Source organism: Lethenteron reissneri, chromosome 30 (assembly GCF_015708825.2).
Source record: "Lethenteron reissneri isolate LAM-NWPU_2019-01 chromosome 30, ASM1570882v1, whole genome shotgun sequence".
NCBI classification, from domain to species: Eukaryota; Metazoa; Chordata; class Hyperoartia; order Petromyzontiformes; family Petromyzontidae; genus Lethenteron; species Lethenteron reissneri.
In genome coordinates this window covers 10,657,103-10,679,739 of record NC_083808.1, presented here as the reverse complement: position 1 = coordinate 10,679,739, position 22,637 = coordinate 10,657,103, and the positions used below count along the sequence as shown (strand labels likewise).

The window sequence follows — 22,637 nt, the reverse complement described above, 5'->3', positions numbered from 1 at the left end:
CCTGAGGACGGCAGCTTGCGTTGTGGCCGAAACGTCGTGAGAATTATTTAATTATGTTTTATTTTTATTATTTTATTACTCCCCTTCTACGTGACTTTACCGAAAGAACCAAGAAGAAAAAAACGTTGTTGTTGTTGTTTTCTAGGCAGAAGGCGAAGCAATACCCCTGACACCAATGTTGCTGATCAAAGGGTTAAAACGCAAGGAGGGAGCTAGTGAGTGAGGGAGAGAAGTATGCAGCACGGGAGGCAGGGAGAGAGGGAGGAATAGATGGGAATGGATGGAGGGGGTTCGGATTTGGCACTAGGAAATGGGGGGGGGGGGGCGGAGGCAGTTAACGTGCCATGTGACTTGGGTCTAAAAATCTGTAACACACTGTCTCACTTCCCTTTGATGTGTTTGCACTATTCATCAAATGCAAACTGCAATGCTCTTGCATTAAATTAACTGGCATACAATTTTGATGTAAAGCTTTCGTGACTGCAGGGATTCATATTCTTGGTTCTTTCGGTAAAGTCACGTAGAAGGGAAATAATAAAAATATAAAACAATAAAATTCTCACGACGTTTCGACTGCAACATCATCACCTGATGACGATTGCTTGTGTTGCAGTCGAAACGTTGTGAGAATTTTGTTTAATATTTTTATTATTTTATTATTTCCCTTCTACGTGACTTTACCGAAAGAACCAAGAATATGGCATACACTTGTTAAGTACTGTTGCATACGCCAGTGCAATTCAGTATTTTTTTTCTTAGAATATAAATTAGTTTTTCTTCTTATTCAGGGATCAATTTAGTTGTAATGAGCTTTTCTTCAAGCTATGCAACTGTACACATGCTGATACATGACTTCTAGTTCAATAGACTGAGCATTACCATCAACAACAAAGCCTCGTGAAATGTGTTGGACATTTACATGACATTATAATGTATGCCTGATCATGTTACTAAATTGATGATGCAATTTAAACCTATATATTAATTTATTTAAGGGGCACGACGGTGGCGAGATACAGGAGGTCAGGGGTTCGATCCCGACCCTGACACCTGTATATTTGGAGTTTGCATGATCTCCCCATTTTTTTCTCCAGGTCTTCCGGGTTTTACCTCCATATTTATAAACATGCGTTTAGAGTATTTAGATTATTTTGCTGCTATGAATGTCCAAATGATCAACTACTTTTGTTTTGTGGCCAGGTCGCTATTGAAAAATAAGTTAATACCTAAGTGGGCTTTGCCCGGTAGGATGGGGACGCTTTAATTTTATTTGTATGTGTTTGGGTGATTTGTTTAAATGTTTTGTACTTTGCACTACTCACTGGCAGAGCCAGTGGGGGGGTGGGGTGGCGCGTGCCCCCCAATGATCCGATCAAAATCCCTAATTTCGATCGGATCATTGGGGTTTATTAGTAATACATCGACATTTTGCAACCCCCACTGCCACTGTGTAGCATATTATGTGCCAGGGACTCTATGAGATGATAGGACAACAGTCTGAGTCCATAATTGGCAATAAGTAACGGCAAAGCAGTTATAAGTGACTCAGAATTGTTGCGTATACAGCACACGACTTCCCTGAAGGCAAACGTCTTCAGCGAGCGCGATGCCGATCACTCAACGCGGTTCGAATTCGACCCTCGATCGACGGCTGCGCCATCGCCGCACACGCGTCGAATAAAAAGCAAGAGACAACTCCTTACTTACTAACAACTCCTCTATCATTTTTCATTGCTGGAGGGGTTGCCCCCCCTACCTGAAAATCCTGGCTCCGCCATTGGCACTGCTATCGTGTTTGTTGTATTGTTTGTTGTTGTAACGTCCTTTCCCGCCCCTACTGGAGATCTGTAGAAAAGAGCTTCATAGCTCATCAGATTCCTCCCCCAGTGTCAATATTCTGATTCTGAAAAGCAACCGAATATGATAATCATATCAACATGCGGTTGATACTTACAATTAAATAATTCCACGTGGTTCAAGATTATTTACCTTCAAAAAGATCCTCAAGATTCTTGATCAAGACGATTCCTGCTTCAACTCTTGTGTGTACGCGGCGCTGCGGTTTCAGCGGGCGGCTCACAATAAAAAGGTCGGTGGGAGGTTGACTCGACGCATCACTCTGATACTCTTAACAGTCGTTGCAAATATGGATAAATCACTGCCCGTCATAGGAACGTGTAATTTCCAGCAGTGGCTCTGGGCCCCTGGCAGCAATGAGCACTGCCCGTACATCCGATTAGCACTGTTGGTTAATTCTAGATTTGAAGCTTTCGTGACTGCAAGGATTCATATTCTTAGGTTTTTTTCGGTAAAGTAACGTAGGTAAAAAAATTAAATTAATAAAAGTAAAATAAAAAATAAAATAAAAATCACGACGTTCCGGAGGCAACACAAGCTTCCGTCTTCAGGTGGAACCGTCACAGCACGATAGCTGTATCAAGTGAGAGAAATTCCAAGAAAACAGTACTTGTATATATATACTGGTTGAGGGTGGGAGGAGCCAAGGTAGGCCCTGAATATTATTTTTGTGAGGTTCGGTGCGGCTGTAGCACGCTGTTAGGAATGAGCCTTTGTTGTGTAAACTAGGTGCGGATGATGTAAAGGTGCGTGTAAAAGGGACTGAGCCTTTTGTTATGAAGAGGTGATGCGGCTGAAATCGCTGCCAGGAAATGAGTCTTGTTGTGTAGAATGTTTGACTGAGCCTATTGTTATGTAGAGGTGATTTTACCGAAAAAACCTAAGAATATGTTGATTAATAGTTCTACATACCACACGCTCATCTGAGGAGGGATACACTGTGACTTTGATGACATGTAATCGAGACTCATATTTTATGCCACATTTCTTAGTTGGAGATCCAATCGAGAAACCTTTAATGCATGGCAATCAAAGCAATTCGCAATTAAGCCAAGACTCGGGTGGCTAATTAAAAGTCAGCTGCGCCTCATGCAATCAAACTGGGGTGGAATTTATAGCTGCATAGCCATGCGGGCTACGAATGCGCCATTCGGACTCACTGCATTTAATACGAAACACACCCAGGGGCTGAATTCGAATTTGGTGTGCTTGCAGCTGGAGATTGACTTAGGTTGGCAATGGGAGTGCAAGAGACGCTTTGAGAAACACATTTTTCAATATTATACAGTCCCGGAAATTGTAACCCAGCTTGATAATGAAGTTGGTGATACATGAGCTGTCTTAGGTAAGGGGACACTTTAGTCCTCATAGGCATACAAGTCAAAGTGATTTGCTGCTCACATGAGCATTAAAGCAGTGCTTATCTCCTGTTTATAGTCTTGAGTCATTGGTGGAAATTCGACATTTCTATGATGGGGGTTAGTCTATTCAGATATTCAGCCAATGTTTTTTTCCCCGCCCACAAAGCAATACTAATGACGCTGGCACACACAATCACCTAACCCCGTGAACAGTACAGTCGGAATGATTACAGCCACGTAAAGTGCCTGTAATCAGGCAACACGCGTGTTTATGCTAACGATCCTAACCCCCGGATTATATCTGCAAACGCCTGGGGTTGGATTTGAACGTGGCATCTCTGAACATAGACCAACCCTTATATATTCCTGACCATTCCGATCTCAGTGATCAAATGGCAATAGGTGCAATTATAATTAAATGAGGGTTATAAGAGTGGCGCGAACAACACGAAACACACACCGCCATTACTGTTGTACTGTCGTGAACGTAATACTCAACAGATAATTATCTGACATGGCAGTTTTAACACTGCTTCTCTTATAAAAAGGTAGATTATGCGTATATAATGTACAGTTGTGACATACACGTTAATAACTGCCCTATATATGCATGCTCGTGTCCTCATTATCCCAACGTTATGACCTCATATTCATCTCTGTTCAATAACCGTAAGCAAGGAGACAATGAAAAATGTTCCTAAAAAATATAAGCACGTGGCCAAAAATTGCGAAGCAAGGACTTGCGCAAGAAGGCTTACGACTCGGGGAAGCTTTCCTGAATAAAATAAATAAAACTCATTGCTTTGTACATTTATGAATGCTAGTTCGAATACGTACAAGTGCACAGGTTTCCATAGTTTTATGCGATAGTAGTAGATGCAAAGCGAAACCGCACAAGACAGCCGCCTGCCAAGTAGCGCACAGAACACACAATGTTGTCTCACGCCCGACCGCATAGCCGCATCTGAGTGAATTAAAATTGCAAAGAGCGAATTTGGGTAGAAATAGGTTAGACACATATACCGAAAATTGCACAAACCGAACCCGCATAATGCGAGGGACACCTGTACATTAAAGGCAGAATGATGTCTCATAAAATACGTAATTCTTCACGTTTCCGTTCTCATCATCATCATCATCACCCATGGTCAATCCACTGCTGGATGAAGGCCTCCTCAAGCTGCCACCAAACTCGGCTGCCACTGTCATTCTTCCCGTTCGAATTTTGGGTCGAAATAGGTTTGCTGCATATCCAAGAAATCGCAAAAAAACCGAACCCGCTTAAAGCGAAGGAAACCTGCATTTTAAATCCAAACGTGCTTTGCTTTGCGATAGATCTCGGCGAATGGATGTGAATGCCATTTCAATTAAACGCGATGGTCATCAGTCGTGCCCGACGGTGACAGCCTCCCTCCCCTCTCTCTGCATCGAGTCTGACACCGTTAATTCGGGGCCTCCGTTCCTGGTCTCGATTCGTGGGATCTCGTGGGACCCGCACTGCCGAGTCTGGACACGCAGACGCCAAGTAACTTTCTGGCCATTTCACATCCTGCGGGGTGTCACCGCCGAGAGGTGAACCACCTCTTGCAATCTCGCCACTGGTTCGGTGGGGCCTTCTGTGATTCGCTGCCTCTAAAAATGCCGATACGCCAATTTGCCAATGCCAATGTATGTAACGCGTACGTATAAAGTAGCTATGTGAAAAGGAAATAAAAACCCCACCGCCCCCGCCTCCTTTGCTACGTTGTCCCATTGAGGTTAATAGGATGAATCGTGCTCCATGGGCACGAAGCGCAGGGTGGCGTTAAGGGAGAAGTGTGATTGGTTGAAATATCCCCGCAGCAAGACGCAGCTCACAGAGCAGAATGAGTGATCGGGCTTTGGGCCACTTTAAGTGGCACGAATCAGCGGGGGTGGTGAGGAGCTGAGTTCATCGGACACATCCCCGCGGTGACAAATGGACCTTTCCAGATGAAACGTTACAATAACGTGCATAAGGATAACTGAACGTGCATTGCCAGTATCCTCGTAAAGATAATGTTTTCAATATTATCGGAGTAAATTAGGAAACAAAACCAAAAAGTTTCCTGGATTCCTGTCTGGCTGTCTGGCGCGTGGCCAAGTGCGCTTGTGCGGTGTTCACTGTACTCATGCTACTGTAGTGACATGGAATGGGTCACTATGGTCACTATGGCACGTAGCGCTGGTTGCTGGCAGAGAAGGGGATCTGTTGCTGTAGCAGCCCTCTCTGCCAGCAGGTCACGTGATAGGCCGGAGAAAGGGATGTGGGGCAAAGGTGACAGAGGGGCCACGAGAGGAAAAGCTCAGGAACCTTCTAGTAGGTTCTAGAAGGGGGGGCGTGGCCGAGGGCAGAGCCAGGCCACGCTGGGTGGATAAAAGGGAGGCCCTGAGCAAGAGTCGCGGCTGTTGGTTGTAGTGGAACCCGTCGTGCTGCAGGAGTCTCCTCGGCGTTGTTGGTCAGGCAGCCTGTTAACCGTCCTGCCCATAGTGTGGTTACTCCCTGCACCTGTGAAGACTATAATAAATAGAGTGCCTCCTATTATTAGTGTCTCCGAGTGACTCGCGACACTGCCATGTGGTATAAGATCAAAGGAGGGGGGTGAGGTGAGCGAGGGAGATAGAGGAGGGAGGAAGAGAGGGAGAGGAGAGGGTGGGAGCAGTGGGCACAGGAGGAGGCCGTGTGCTAGGTGGCAGAAGACTGAGAGCTCTGCATGCAGATATGAGCTATCCGTCGGAGGCCGTAGGACTGCGAGAAGGGCTGGGTGCAAATGCAGCACTTGTCGTAAAAAAAAATTATAGTAATATTACATATATTACATAGAAAACATAGGGGGAACATAGACATGGAGTAGGGAGAGAGGAGGTAGAGAGAGAGGGGGGGGGGGTAGAGAGAGGGGGTAGAGAGAGAGGGAAGGAGTAAGGAGAGCAGAGCGTGAAATCTATGGTGAAATCTTTCATTAAAATAGGGGGGGGGGGTTAACATAAAGTAAAGCATTAAAAACCAAAATGATGAACGAAGCAAAGTGCCGACTACACCGAGCATCTTCTTGTTTCCTCTGATCGTAAAAAAGAGTGGTGGGGAGAAAGTGAAAGGGCACGAAAGGAAGAGTAAATAAAGCGAGCAAAACGGAAAGAGGAGGGCGAGGTAAGGTGACAAGCAGTTGGGAGAGAGAATTGGGGAGAGGCGAGGGAGATTGAGACGAGAAAGGAAGAGGAGGGAATCAGAAGAGTGAGGGTGAGAGGTGAGAAACAGAGGTAGAGAGATGTGGGAGGTACAGTGGAGGGAGAAGAGGTAGATGAGAGGATAGAGGAATAGACAAATATATATGAACAGAGACACAATGAGAAATCAAGACACAATGGGATATACAGCATTGGGGAAGGCAAGAGAAAGGTTGAGAAACACCGGGCTCTATATAAAAAAACAAGGTTTTCTGGCAGCCTGGGAGGGACAGACAGACGATCACGTGCAATGGACGTGCGGGTTGCTAGTATTTGGTAAAAGAACCAATATCTCTAAAGATCATTGAATGGTGCTTTATCTCTGTTGGCAGCCCTGAGCCAATACTGGAAATTCCACATCCTAATAATAAGGACCAGAGGGATAATGGGCTAAGTTGAGCCCTGCCTGGGATTTGAACTTGCAACATTCCGGACGCAAAATAGGCTCTCTGCCACAGCACCGCATGTTCAGGTTATATAAACGCGTATTTAAGCAAACAAGCTTTTTACAAGACAACATCATTATCCTCGTCATCATCCTGAAGAAAAGTATTTCCTTGGAGAAGTTTATTTCAAAAAAGACGCTTTCCTATTGTAGCATAGCACAAAGAACAATTTTATTTAAACAAAAATATGATCCCCCATTCCCAATTTGATTTTGCCTGTGCTATCAGGATCTTGCCATGAGGTAGAGTATCCATTCGAATCTCTCACAGCTGTATCAGAGAATGGCCCAGGAAGTAGATATTCAAGAGCTACCTCTACAACTCCTTTACACGACCTCTAACCCGCACAAAAATACTCTCCCACCCACACTGCCACTGACAGTAATGTTCATGGCATGACAATGAAGTTGATATTCTCATAGGTGGGACATGTTTTGTGTGTGCGCCGAGATTTGTGGCTGGGCTGAGACAATTTAACGATTCTATCAATTGTTTACAAGCTTGAAAAACACTGTGCAATACAATGGCACGTGTGCTGGGATCCCTTCAGAAATTATCCAAAGTTATAATTAGGTTAAGGTAATGGGCCTTGAACATAAGTAGATTCTGAATTTATCATGGAAATGCTTAACAGCATTAAAGTGCTCAACTGCAGCAACAACTATCCAATTAGACCATCACAAATAATATTAATTTGCAGCCTAACATCCATTCAGCATTAACCACATTCTCTCATTACCTCGAGACCAAATTGGTCTGATATGATGCTCATTAAAATATAAGGTTGCAAGTTTAAATCCCAGTTGGGGATTAAACTCGGCCTCCCATACCTTTGGGGCCAATAAAAATAGTGGACAGTCAACGGTGGTTGCACTATGAAGAGACTGTCTCCTACCACAGTAATGTGCAGGACTTGTCAGCTGAGATAAGCATTGCTACATTTTTACTGGTAGGAACCTCCTGGTTACACCAGCCCACAGGGGATTATTGTGTCCGTCCGTTTGTCGTGCATACAAAAATGGAAGGGGTAGGACTGGGTGGAGAGGGGAGGGTGGGGAGGGGCTGGGTGGGGAGGGTGGGGCTGGGTGGGGGGTGGGAGGGGTGGGGCTGGGTGGGGAGGGGAGGGTGGGGAGGGGCTGGGTGGGGAGGGTGGGGAGGGGCTGGGTGGGGAGGGGAGGGTGGGGAGGGGCTGGGTGGGGAGGGAGGGGCTGGGTGGTGAGGGGAGGGTGGGGAGGGGCTGGGTGGGGAGGGTGGGGCTGGGTGGGGGGTGGGAGGGGTGGGGCTGGGTGGGGAGGGGCTGGTCACCCCGTGGTGCCCTTATAAAACTCAACATTTAACCTACTTACGGCGGATTGTGCCCGCCCTCAAAGTCGGGCATATTTGCGGAATACACCACGCCGCCGTTGACCCTGGCCATTGACCGAGCAACCCAACGTTCCTACCAGCTCCCTCCGCAGGAATGTGTTAGTTATTGAACCAGGTAAGGCCCCACTGAGCTCTATAGCTCTGTTTCAGAAGCGACCTGGCCACAAACGATAGCTCAAGGAAGTGGCTTGTCACGTAGAAATGTATGCTCGTTTGGAGTAGGGAGACACTCTTGAGGGAGATGCACTTTAAACATTGACCACTGTTCTCAAGTGAGGATATCAAAAGTACAAACACCCCCGTCGTGGTCAATGTTTAAACATGGTATGCTCCATACAACTGCAGATTCAAGAAAAAATTAAAAATTTACCCTGGCAGGAACACCACCCTTGTAATCATGCTGCTACACTAAGATGGAGCTGTGATTAAATATTGTCTCGATGTTTGCCCGTAATTGTATTCTGTCATCTTATATTTTATGTGAGGAAGAGCTTCCAGCTTCTGTTGATCATTAAAGGCGTATTCCATACAATGTACTGATACTGCATGTCACTGTAGCTCACTTATAAGCACAACATTTGGAAATCATTTAGTAGGGGGTAGAGATGAAGGTGGTGGGCAGTTACCAATTAAGGGAATTGAAAAAAATTGTACAGAGATGTTTTATCATTGGTGCACATTGGCCCTTATTTTGGTTTTGTGTAGTGGTAACACTTGTGCCTCACAGCAACAGAGGCCTGTATTCGCATGGTGTTTGTATGTCCCCCCTCCCTCCCTGTTCGGCATGGGTTGCCTCCAGGTTCACCGGTTTCCCCCTATTGCTAAATCAAACGCACAATGCAATTTGTGTTGGCCAAACATCCCAATGCGGAAAAAATACCTGCAAATTACTCAATTGGGATCACACACAGTCGCAGCAACATTGCCCCTCACTGCGAAAGCTTAGCAGGACGCTCGTGAAAAAGAGTCTTGAGATTCAATGAGGCTTTCTTGGGTAAACAAGGTAACAATAATACACCATCATCCCCATCCATGAACTATCCACTGCCGGATTAAGGGCTCCCCAAACCGTTGCCATCTTCATGGTATTGTGATGTAACAATCCATACAGCACCAACACACAAGCTGATTTATTCACTCCGTCCTCCTGGTGGACGTTCTGTCAGGAAAGACTCCCCTTTTCGGCTGTCACTCCACCATTAATCACAGTGCTTCAACATGTCTAAGCACTATCAGCGGGATGACACTTCCTCCAGCCATTGTCTTACTCTGCTGGATGCAACCACAACACTGGACAATGCCACTAAATAAAAGGTACCGGATACTCCCCAAATAAGTGAACCAGCAGCTATGCTACAACTCCACAACTCCACAGCCATCACGGTATTGGTACAATGGGCCGTAGACACTGGTACTGGTTATCCCTTTGAAGGAAATTGGTCCCTGCCATAAGAATGTGGAATGTCCACCACTGGCTCAGGGCACCAAAAGACAAGTACCACCACCCCACTGCTCATTTAAGCAGGAAGACAGCAATATTGTAGATGTGTGTGTGTGTGTAGTTTGTAAATTAGATTTTATTCATAAAAATGCGTACGTAAAAAAGCACACATGGGTGCCTTGGCGATTTCCGTGACTAACCGACTGACGTTCGAAAGGCCGCGAGCTCAGACCCCAAGTGGAGACTCAGTCCTCAGTCCTCTTGGGCTGATAAAACGATTACCACTTTGTGGGAGGTCAATAATGGCTGGCCCACTGCTGTATAAATGTGGAATCGACACCACAGGCTGCAGGTAGACATTCGCGCCGCACAGGGAGACGCTGCGACGTTGCACTTTGACAAAAAGCAACAGTGGCAAAGGCTAACAGAGCAAGTCTATGTTGCCAGACGGGATTTTAGCACCACCATAGGTTATTGGTACCATCTATTGTAGCCATTCAATTGCATGGCTGCTAACGGTGAATTATGTGACAACCCAGTAATGGTAATCCCGTAACGCACTGTTCTTGGCAAAATCGTGAAATTCGAACGACAAATGTGAAGCCACTTTAGGTGATCCCGAGCGGTGAAATATCTGGTCTGGGCTCATGGACTACATTAAGAAGTGAAGAAGGGGGACCTTACTTGTCTGGTACTGTAAGGAGTAGCCTGTGAGCCGGCCGTTGATAAGCTCCGGGTGATCCCAATCGATCTTGAGCGAAGTCTGCGATGGTCTGTAGAGGCGCAAATTCTCAGGCTGGCTGGGCACTGTGAGCATACGGGGCACACACACACACACAGGCACACGAGTTAAACGAAACAATAAAACATTGTGAAATTCCTGAGTGTGACATTAGACTGTGTAGGAAGTCACCTGAAAATAAGTATAACCCGTAAAAACAAAGTTTTTCACTATAAATCCTTTATATGCGTGGCGGCTAGAGTCCTCTCGTCCTCTGGCTTGAGATGGCTGCCACCTATGGGTCAGATGATTGTCTGCCAGTATTAAGCAATTGGTAATTAAATATTTAATTTGTTTTCCCTAAACAGTGTAAAATTTTTGAAAAAAAATTTCACGTACATTAATTGTCTCGCACAACGAGTCTGTGTGCAAAATGTCAGCTCGATTGGATCACGGGAAGTGGGTTAAAAAACGACCGAAAGATTTGCACGGTCGTAAGCAAGCAAGCAAGCAAGCAGCAGCGAACTTAATATAAAGGATTTAAAAAACCCACTGTTGAGGAAAGCAATGGGAAACAACCTCAACTTTATTCCCTCACAACGGCTCAGCACCCAGATTGGAATCGCACGGGTTTGGAGGCTGCTTGAGCCATGGACCTGCCCTTGGGCGAAAGAACCTTAATCGAAAAGAGCAACCACACTGCATGCCTTTTATGCAGTCGCATTTGACTGGAAATTTACTTTAAATTACATTTCCTAGGAGAGAACACCTTTCAAATAGGCTTCATGCAAGATATGTGGAATGGCACATATTAAAGTTGGGTTTAATTGACTCTTTAGTTGTTTAATAAGAATTCAGTTGAAGAAGTGATATTGGATTTTACCGTAATTTACATTTTTCCTTGCATTAGGACCCCGCATGCTTCTATTTTAATAGCAGCATGAAGGGACCTTTTTTAAGGCCTGGTGTGCTTTCCAAAAATATGGTATTTAATACAAAACCTTTTACATTCGTATTAAAAAAGGACTTTTTCATCAAGTATTAATACTTTTTCATCATCAAGTATTAATACTTTTTCATTATTTTTTTCATCGGTTAAAATGTTGCTGTTTATGTGATACAATAAAACAAAACAAATTTCATTCATTCGATTTTAGCATCGCCTTTATGGAGTTGTAATTGATGAGAAAATGGTTATTGTTACATTTAAATTAAGTCAAAATGTTAACACCCATTCACGGAATTCACGAGGTCCAAAACATATAGCATCCACTTGAAAAGCCTCATCTTGTCTTAACAACACCACATATGGTTTTAATTAAGCAAGGGATGTGCTAGTTATTGTATAGGTGGTCGCTTCAATTCTGACAATAGCAACCCAACCAATATTATCACAACGTGTTAATTATGTGATTATTTGAGTGACCCTTGAGGGATGATAGCAGAATCAATCCCTGATAGTGATTTCAACTTATGACCTTGATATTTTTATGTGAGAGCTCTGACTAGCTTGGATCTATGGATAACAAATAATCATCCTATTTGTCAATCACACTGCCCTAAAAAGGATAATTATATTTATATAAAAATACAAAGTTTTTGGCAAAGGTTCTTCTTGATTGCACATGCCATATGAAAGAATGCCAATGCCCAACAGGTCACATACTTTTATATTATACATATATTCCTTTTAGGAGAGTGTGCCTAATGTGTAGAGTTTTTATTATTTGTGCAAATGCACCACTGTATACACAGTGTCACAAAATAAGTACATTAAATCACTGAGTAAACCCTGAAAGTCAAAACCGGTCCAGAGTTGTCCTGCTAAAGGCAAAGGCTGCTGAAACATGGAGGTCTGTCACAGGCCCATAACCTGAGGGATGACAAGTGTTATTTTATTTTTCGGGTGGTGAGACGGACCCTCGTCTGTTAAATTAAGACCTCTTTCTTAACTTGTTGCATCCAAACTGACAGCAGATGTGACGCACGCGAGTTTTTTTTCTACGATAATTAGGCAAGTGCATCCACTTTGTGCTGAGCATTACAAAGCCACAGGCTGCCGAGCCAAATACAAGTGCTGTTTACAATAATTTCACAAACTTTCTTCTTTATTCATTATTTCATTTGCAGCTGCCAGCCGCAAGCAACACACGTGCCAAAACGCCATGGGCACAGGGCTAAAACGGAGACAAATGGTCTCGGTGTAAATAAATTCCAGGGATGACAACGGCAAGAGATAGTGGGGTCATTTCGTTTAGTTGGAAATCGACGTAAAGTTGAAGCTAAATGCACAAGCCTAGCAACTGACCAATTATTCTGCTCTAGCGCTTGTACTGTGCATGCCAGCAGAATAAACTCCTAAATGTCACAGTAAGCTCCTGTCACCGTGTGTTGCAGTCTGTTCCTGAGCTGAGACAATTGGAAGTGGTCACCTTCGCCGGTGGTCTTCAGCTAGTGGTGGAATTCACAACATTCCCATGGTGGAGGCTATTTTATCCAGAGGACTACTTGAATTGTGAAACTGCCAAACTTACGAGGTTATACGTTTCACAGGAGATAGAAGCACAGGAAGTAGCTTTTTAAACCTGTCTGGTCAGTTCACTTGAGTGTCGTGCAGTGGTAGGCAACACTCAATGCCGCGGGGCAAGAAGGCCCGAGGTTTGATTTCCAACTCGGGCACCTTTTTTGTTTAGAGTTTATATATTCTACCCCCGCTCTGCATGGGTTTCCATGCAAGATCCGACCGTGTCTGTGTGGTGTTCGCCGAGCCGCATCGGCTTCCAGATGCTGAACGAATACACTATAAGGTTGCACTCATTGCACACAAAGTGCTTGCCACAAATGAACCACAATACCTTGCTGATCTCGTCAAAGAGCATAAACCATCACGTGAACTCTGGTCATCCTCATAGTGGCTTTTGGTTAACAAAGACGGTTACTACATCGCACGTTTTCAGATCTGCTTCTGCGGCTATCTGGAACGCTCTTCCTTCCAATATGAGGAAGCCACTCGAACTATACACTTCGAAATCTAAATTGAAAACTAATTTAATTGGAACTCCTTTATGCGTTTCGTTTGTTGTCCTTCCCCCGCATGTCAAACACGTGATCTTTAACAGAAATTGGTCAAAAATCCCTATGCAAGACCCTACTCAAAAGTCCTAACACTCAGGAAGGCATTCCTGGTTATGTAAACGAGATGGTAATTGTTATTATTATTGCTATTATCTTCATGTAATATTGTATTCATTTTATTGAATGCAAAGTGCTCTTCCATTTCGCAATATGTCTTTGGGCTCTTGACTTAACGCTCCCGAAAAATGTGTGAAATTTCATTTTGAAAATTAAGTCTGCGGGCAAAGATATTGAAGTGCTAGATTGAAGCGCTCTATAGTAATTGGCTGCGGAAAAGTGTATTGGTACTATGCAGTCATTGATTTTTAAGACAAAGCCTTGGAGGTAATGCATTGCTCATTAACATTGCAAGTGAGGCATACGTTAGATGATGAACTGTGCCATGTGTGGTGATAAATGAAGAGACACAACAGCGTCCTTCAGTGTCTCTGCAGCCGTGACGAACCCAAGTGACGTTCACCCTTTGTTTGACTTGCATACAACGGCATTCACTTAGGTAGAGACAATGTTTAAATGTAGGCAATTAATTTTCCCAAAAAAACGCGCATTTGTTCGGCATTTTGTAACGGTAAAGGAACACTGCCTTCTTACCTTAAACTGCAACACCAAGTGTGTTTGCAAAGAATAAAAATGTTTGACTGCATCTCAAAATGATATACAAATAAGGGAAAAACATTCCCATCTGCAGAGTTTGAAGAAATGGGCCTTTTTATACACCTTCATACATTTGTCGTGAGACAAGCAAATGAGGGGTACAATTCAGCATGCCGGCGAGAGAATTGAGACACTGTGATGGTAGAAGTGCGAATGAAGACAATTCACAGAGAGATTGGAGCAATGTGGTAAATTCATCCCCATTGACTTTCTCTGAGCCCAGCGGCCAATATTCCCCATTCCCATGGAAGGAGCCAGTCCCATGAAAAAACAATCCGCTCAAGTCGTGGCTTTGATTAAAGAAACTTGGCTCACAAGTTCAAACCCTGATCAGGGAATTCGCCGAGCTCATTATGCTTCCAGTGTCAGTAAAAATTAACCCGTAAAAACAAAGTTTTTCACTCTAAATCCTTTATATGCGTGGCGGCTAGAGTCCTCTCGTCCTCTGGCTTGAGATGGCTGCCACCTATGGGTCAGATGATTGTCTGCAGTATTGAACAATTGGTAATTAAATACTTCATTTGTTTTCCCTAAACAGTGTAAAATTTTGGAAATTTTTTTTCACGAACATTAATTGTCTCGCACAACGAGTCTGTGTGCAAAATGTCAGCTCGATTGGATCACGGGAAGTGGGTTAAAAAACGACCGAAAGGTTTGCACGGTCGTAAGCAAGCAAGCAAGCACGCAAGCGAACTTAATATAAAGGATTTAAAAATGATTTACACTTTGTAGGAAGTCAGTGGCTGTTGCTGTTGACTTTATGCGTGGACTTGTCCCGCCATGGTGATGTTGAAACTCCACCAGAAAGCCAGGGGCACGAACAGAGATGCATGTGATGATAATGTGATGAGATAAAGTGATAAGATAACGTGATGAGACGAAGTGATGAGATAATTTTAATGTTTTAATAGCTTATTTACACATTTATTTAAGGTAATTCATTGAAAAGATAGGGTTTCATGGGACAATATCATTATCAGCAAAATGTTTATTTCACGAGCATCTCTGGAACGCATCCCCTGCGAATAACGAGGGGATACTGAACTGTAATTAAACGTTTCTCCCTCTTCAATCGAGCCACAGGGTGGTGCTCTTCTCCATTGGTGGCCCAAAGCAAGGGATGATGTAAATTCCACATTCCAATGAAAGAGCCAGTATATTCAAAGGATGACTACGGTTAACTTCTGGATGATTGTCTAAGGCAGCTAATAGAGATTTAAACTTGCAAACTTCCCATCGCGAGCCAGGGAGCTCTGCTGCAGCCACTTCTGGCCAGATTGTCAAATATTGTCCTAAAAAAAAGTCATCATTCTTGCTCTCCCAGTGCAATGCAAAATATGTACCCATGAGCAAGAGTATCAGCGCACCCCAAAGATGTAGACGTTCTCGACCAGCAGGTGGTTTGTTATTCATGTCCAGCGTATACGTGAGCAATTTGCGATGGGTCATTTTAACTAGACACTGTTAGCTTTCACTTGACCAAGCTAACACGGTGCAGCATTTAAGCTATCTACCAAGAGACACTGTAAAAAAAACACATTTTATGTCATGCTATTTTCTGCAACGATTAATCACTGGGCTGAGACCACCATCGCAAGACCTTTGAGATTCTCTTCAATGGTAAATTATTTGGTGATGCTACATTGGCAGTGGTGCACAAGCACAATACATAAAAAAAACGAAAACTAATTTGCCACAAACGTCACCAATTATGTACTTTTCCTCTTAACGCAGTGTTATTGACGAACGTGTTGACTGGGTGTGCGCCCAGATTTTGAATTCAGTTTCCCAGCAGTGCCGGCTTAATTTTCTCAGCATTTAACACGGCCATTATGAGCCATCAACCAACCAGCCACCTTACGCGGGTAAAACACTTTGTCCGCTGGCTTTGAATGCTGCATAGGCTCGGGCCTGTCCGCAGATGGCAGGCAGACTGCACATGTGACACGCCACCGTGCCTTCGCATACAGTCGAGGCGCAGGGGCAGTGAAGAACACAGCGAGGTGAGGTAATACAGCCCCCGTTACCAAGGCGATGTCAATATGAATCGCGCTCAAGGTCTTCTCGCGACTAATGGAGCAGCAGGAGAAGCACACTGCGTGCAGCGACGGTGGCTGCATGCAACCGATGGAACTGCGCTGTGAATGAACGAGCGATTGAACGGACGTGTGAATTAATGAGTGAGTGAGCAAGGGAGCGGGTGAGTGCATTTGCTGGTTACAAAAATCTTCCGTGAGATTTTGTGTGTTTCTCGACTCTCTTTTCTCTTTATATCTCGCCCCCCCCCCATCCCTGGTCAGTGCACCCAGAGCGATACAATAGGTAAAAGAGGCAGCCCATTCATCACTACCACTGCTTTTATCAATGAGACAGGACCACCTGCTGCAGTTCTGCCCCAGTGCGTCTGAAATGCAGCTCTCACTTCTCCCACACTGCCCCTACTCCCACCCCCACTGCCCCCATCTCCACTCCAATCTAATACGGCTGCCCTGAAATTCACGGCTTTCTCCCACGTCCTTCGATTAGCACGGTTGGCTACGTACGGTGCGAAAGAAGTTCAACATACGTACATACATCCACTCACCTCGTGCATTCACTGCAAGTGGATTGATCGAATGATTGATTGAAATTCTGAAATAAAAGAATATTTTGTTGTTGTTGCTGAAGTGGGAGAGAGATGCTATGGTAAGAAATTAATTTTCTTGCTGTGGGTTTCCCACCTTATGATGATTGCTTGTGTTGCAATCGAAACATCGTGATTTATTTAATACCTACGTGACTTTACCGAAAGAACCAAAGAGTAGGGATTCCAGCAGTCACAAAAGTTTCACATCAAGTGTGCAGCAAATAATCGAAATTCCCTGGTAGGATTTGGTAAAGCTACTTCGTAGTATCACAGTGTAATGTGGAAAGAAAGCGTCGTAGATGTAGCCAGGAAAAGAGGTTGTGATAGGTGGGATACATGTGCAGGGTGGGAGACGGGCAGGCACAGAGACGGGTATTGGAATGGTACCCAGAGGTCAGTGGCTAAAAGGGGATATATCTAAAGGCAAATTGTACGAGTCGGTGAGATCGTGCTTTGGAGGTCTGGTGCCAACTTCATAACATTTGCGATATCTGTGAGAAGGAAGATAGCGGTGGTGCGGTAAAAGTGGCATTCAATGGTATCCGGTCACGATGACCCCTTCACCTTGACCTCGACACCGGTGCCCGTACATGGGGTGCGTGTTCGGCGTATGTTCGTGCTCACCTCCCTCCGGCGTGTGGAACTGCTGCCGGGTGCTGGCCGGGCCATCGCTCTTGCGGTTGAACACGCAAACTTCCAGCTGATAGAGGCTGTAGGGGCGCAGGCCTGGCACCACGCCGTGCGTGCGGACTGGCTGGAACTCCATCACCTCCCGGTTTGACCGGCGTCGCCTGCGCTCCCCCAGCGCCCGCACGCGCCAGTAGTGCACCTGCATGGCACGGGCACATGATGGGACCGGGCTCGGCTCGGCTCAATTTCTTCTTGGTTGTTTCGGTAAAGTCACGTAGAAGGGAATAATGAAGACAGGGTCCTAATGAAGGACGCTGTCTTTCCGACAGCTCTGTTCTTCACCTGAGGACGGCTGCTTGCATTGTGGCCGAAACGTCGTGATAATTTTATGATGTTTTATTTTTATTATTTTATTATTTCTCTTCTATGTGACTTTACCGAAAGAACCAAGAATATGAATCCCTGCAGTCATGAAAGCTTTAAATAGAAAAATAAAAATCGGCTCAATTTGTGAGGAAGAAAGTCAAGTGTTCGCACGGTATGTAGCCAACCGTGCTATTCGGAGTTGCGGGGGAAGGACAATAAACTAAACACAAACACAGTTCTAAAGAAATTAGTTTTCAGTTTAGATGATTTGAAAGGACATAGCTCCAGTGGCTCCCCAATTTTGTAAAGAAGAGCATTCCAGATGGTGCAGAAGCACATCTGAAAGCGTGCGATACGGTCACCATCTCTGTTCGATGGCTCGCCAAAACCACTGGGAGGATGATCCGAGTTTGTGTGATAAGTGTAAGCCAAACGTGCAGCATCGATTTTTTTTATTGGTATTGAAAATGTCCACTTTCCTATAGAAGGGGGCCAGCACTGCTGATATTTCCAAAAGTTGGTAGTGACCTCAGGTATATTGATAGGTGGAGTTGACCCCAGAGATTGATTCGATTTTTGATCACTCTTCCAATTGTGAGTAGCGCAATCAAATAATAGCACTGCACGGTGAGCTGTTCTTAAAACACCTTAAGAGAACACATTTAACGTACCGTCACAGAGGTGTATTATGTGTGCACTGATGTAGGATGTTGGTGAGCACTTATGAAAGTCAACTCTATAAATTATGGGATGGCTATGGCCAAACACCATGCTTGCCCAGCTGCCTTTGCATCACCATTGTTGATGGTGACAACGCGTCCTAGCGCAGGTGCTCATGCAAAGGCTGAATCAGCCTTGGGGAGGCAGAGAACACGTTCATACTCGTAAAGTCACGTAGAAGGGAAATAAAATAATAAAAATAAAACATTATAAAATAAAAATTATCACGACGCTTCGGCCACAACACAAGCATCCGTCCCTTCTACGTGACTTTACCGAAAAAAACAAGAAGATGAATCCCTGAAGTTCATACTGGTTGATAATGGACTTGTGTATATATTCAGGAATCTTTCCCGACAAAAATTCCCTGTAAAATATTTTTTTAACAGAGTGTTGGGGGCATGTTCTGTTCATGAGTACATTATAAGGTTGGCTTTGCACACGAGGGCGTAGTATTTGTGTGGCCTGCATCAAGACCGGCTGACTTTTGCTCACACTGGACCCGATACTAATTTTAAGGTTAAGTCAGCTTAGCGAGGTCCAGGACAAGTTCTGATACCATACGCTACTCATATTACGCCATGGCTGGGAATCTCTTTCAGGTCACCGAGTTCCGAGCACAGAGCACAAACATCAGCGCTACTGTTCCCCACGCATGCACACACACCGTGCCACCAATCCCCACATATGCCCACACGCCCTTGACAGCGACTTTGCTGCTCACCATCAAGCAAAGGGGCACGGACGCAATATCAAGAATTTCAATGCAAGTCCTTGGAAAGGACTGCGTCAGTGGCTGTCGGTCAGTCAGCCTGCGCACGACATTCAGGAGCGTGCACGACAGCAGGACGGCAGGACGGCGGGGTCAATCCTGACACTGCAGAGCTGTCGAACATGCTACCGGGCTCTCGCTGTTTAAAGTCACGCTGGTGTGTGTGCAGTGCATACACCCTCCGCAATAGGCACTCCTTGCCCATAATTCCCGCTGGCGAGAACGCGTTAATCACACGCGAGCTATGATGCGCTGTCCCGGGCAGGAGGTTCTGCTGCGACAATGACGATCGACTTGCAATGGGAAGGTTGCGAGGTCAAAACGTGGCTCTGCAATTAAGTCAGTCTATCATCCGTTTAGATGGCAATAAAGTGAGTGCCACTTTGTAGAGAACAGATCAGAGTGTGTAATCCTGCGAATGTATTTGGGAGGTTATACGTTGAGATCCGTGTTTTTAATTGTTGTAAGGATAATGGTAATGAAGGCTGGCACGGCACATGAGGGGGGGGGGGGGTGGCTAGCACCACGACTCCAGCCTACGTCTCCCCAGTGGCAATGTTTACACACCGCACCAAACACTAATTTTAAGCCGAGTCGACCTAGGGGTGGCCCAGGACTGGTTCAGATAATCGGCACTGGTGTTGTCCGTGAGTGGGAATTGAACGCGGGCCACTGGGTTTACAGCGCAGCACGCTAACTGCTACACTATTACTCCCCACCAACTCAACACAAGCACACTCGCACACACACACACACACGTATATGTACCCTGTAGCCCAGGATATGTCCGCGCACCGACTCCAGAGGCACGGGCTCCCACGTCACTTTGATGATGGTGCTGTTCAGCACCTCCACACGCACGTTCTTGGGCGACTCCAAAGGAACTGCAAGAAGATGCAACGACGTCAATTAAGACGTCCTTACCTTGAACACCATCACAGCTGTTCATAGTCAAGCTCTAACGACGATTTTATTTGTTAACTTAACTCAATTCATTCTCTCATGGTATATGCAAGTATGGCATTTTTTTTGTTTCATTGTGATATATGTAATTATTTCTGGTGACATCGGCAGCCACTAGAGTCATCAACAAAATCAAATGCAAAAACAAAAACTACTTAATTAACGAGGATAAAACCCCTCTATGCCTCGCATGCTGCAGCATGGCCAATGTATTTGTGGAAGGGCTGTCTGTTATCCCAGAGGTAAATCAGTATGTCAGGGATCAAGGCAGAGAGAGGAATACTCACGAGGCAGCAATGAGAGTGACTATGGTGGTAAAGAGCACAGACTGATCATGAATATATGGGTCACTTGCATCACCACACTCCAGGCTATGGCAAACCGTGATTTGTTGCGTTTCGCAGAGAAGTTGTCGCCAAAACATAAATGATGATTGCACTTAATGATGAGTTATTGTATGCTCACACCACAATTAGACATGATGTTGTACAGACAAAGCAACGTTTCAGCCTGTGGCATTGCAACAATGCAGCTGAATGTTGATGAGTTAAGTTCATGTCTAACAGTTTCCAAGTGTTTCTGGTTGGGTTTAGGTCATATTAATTGGCCAAACAACCATCACACGCTTTGAAGCAAATTATATACACGGCAAATTATATATACAGACTGTTTTGATTAAACAGTAGTTAGTGTATTGCGCCTTAATTAATTTGGAAACATTTTACCGTAAGAATGTGGCCAAAATTTGATCTGTGTTCTAATTTGGTTACAGTAATTTGATTGTGTATTAAATATGTTAATCTGGCCAGGTTGTCCTGTGATTAGAGCATCTGATTTGGACTGACAAGGTTGTGAATTTAATTCCTGGTCTGGGTTTTACTCCAATAATAAAGGACCGCCCCCCCCCTTTGTGGGAGGTCTTCAGTGGTCACGTGTTCCGGACTGCCGTCTGAAAGCGTGCGGTGCGGTGACCGTCCTTGTTCAACGGCTAGCCTAAATCCGCCGCTGCCGCAAGGAAAACCAAAGGTCCCGCGATGATGGTTTACGCTCCATCCTCACCGTCCTCCCCAGAATATCCAATAACGACGTCGGGCTCGGGTCCCAGGCCAATGTTGTTGACGGCGCGCACGCGGATCTCGTACGGCGAGAAGGTGGGCGTGCCCGACACGAGCACGTGGGAGCGGTTGAGCACCGTCTCCGTCGTCCACTCCGCGTCGCCGCTCGACTGGAGACGCCACGACACGCGGTAGCCGAAGCCTGGGCCGTTCTGGTCCACTCCTCGCATGGGCTGCGTGCGCGAGAGATCGGGGAACGCGTAAATTGACGGGGAACACGCCTCTCGCTGTGCTTCAGGGTTTAAGTTCGTTTGACCGGGTGAGGGCTCGAGAGGCCAGGATGAGTCTCATTTGTGCGCGTGACCTGGGTCACCGACATGACAAAAGCAAAAGTGTAAAAAACAATGTACAGCATGTAAGGACATAGAAATCAAAGCAAAACACAAACAAATAAAATTTATACCACAACAACAGCCTTACCAGTAGAAATGAAAAACAGTGCACAGACCTAATGAATATTTCCAGTAACAGGAGTTTGTTTGGAAACATTACTATTAAAAACTATGCATAGGAAAATAATCTACAGATACATAAACGCATATATAGGGTGATTACTGCACTTGTATATTAAAATACCACTGCAAGTGAAATTAGGGTAAAGAACAGATTTGTTCCGGGACAGGCGGTACAGTGGTCTGGCAGCATGACTCGCAATCGGAGGGTTGAGAGTCCAAAATCCTGGGCAGAGGTTGATTCATCACTTGCAACTTTATGGAAATTAAAAAAATGAAATGGCCCTCCATGAGGAGACTGGACCACTCCGCAGGAATGTGAAATTTTCACCACATACTTAGTGCTATGAACAAAAGGTGAGAGCCTCCTCACATTCATTTGAGGGGGGAAGTCACAGATTTTTTTTATGCAAAAAAAATGCCGGAATGAATGACAGCCGATCATCAACCATCTAAGATTGATACAAAATATGTACCTATTTGTAACAGTTTTACAACCATTTTATTCCCAATAAAAGAATACAAAGCAGAAATAAATGTTCTTCAGGCAATTAAAACAGATAATTTTAATTGAGCATCCAGACAGCTGGCCCTATGACAAAATGTATGACTCACAATTGAAGGGCTTGTTCAATTCCTGATCATGGATTCACCATCCCACAGGGAGGGCCTATAAAACTTCTATAATTTTGTTTAAAACCAGCAGTCGTTGTCTTACAAAGAGACTGGCCCTTTAGCTTTGGAATGTGACATGTCCAGCCCTGGCTTAG

General features: G+C 44.9%; 1 protein-coding gene across 1 annotated transcript in view; it reads right to left on the bottom strand.

Annotated features, from left to right (window-relative positions):
• Positions 1-22,637, bottom strand: part of LOC133349523 (neuronal cell adhesion molecule-like) — a 146,443-nt gene that overhangs the window by 46,742 nt on the left and 77,064 nt on the right. The window contains 4 exon segments of the mRNA XM_061563057.1: positions 10,398-10,520; positions 17,474-17,678; positions 20,106-20,221; positions 21,360-21,588. Of these exon segments, the coding sequence (XP_061419041.1) occupies positions 10,398-10,520; positions 17,474-17,678; positions 20,106-20,221; positions 21,360-21,588 (673 nt within the window).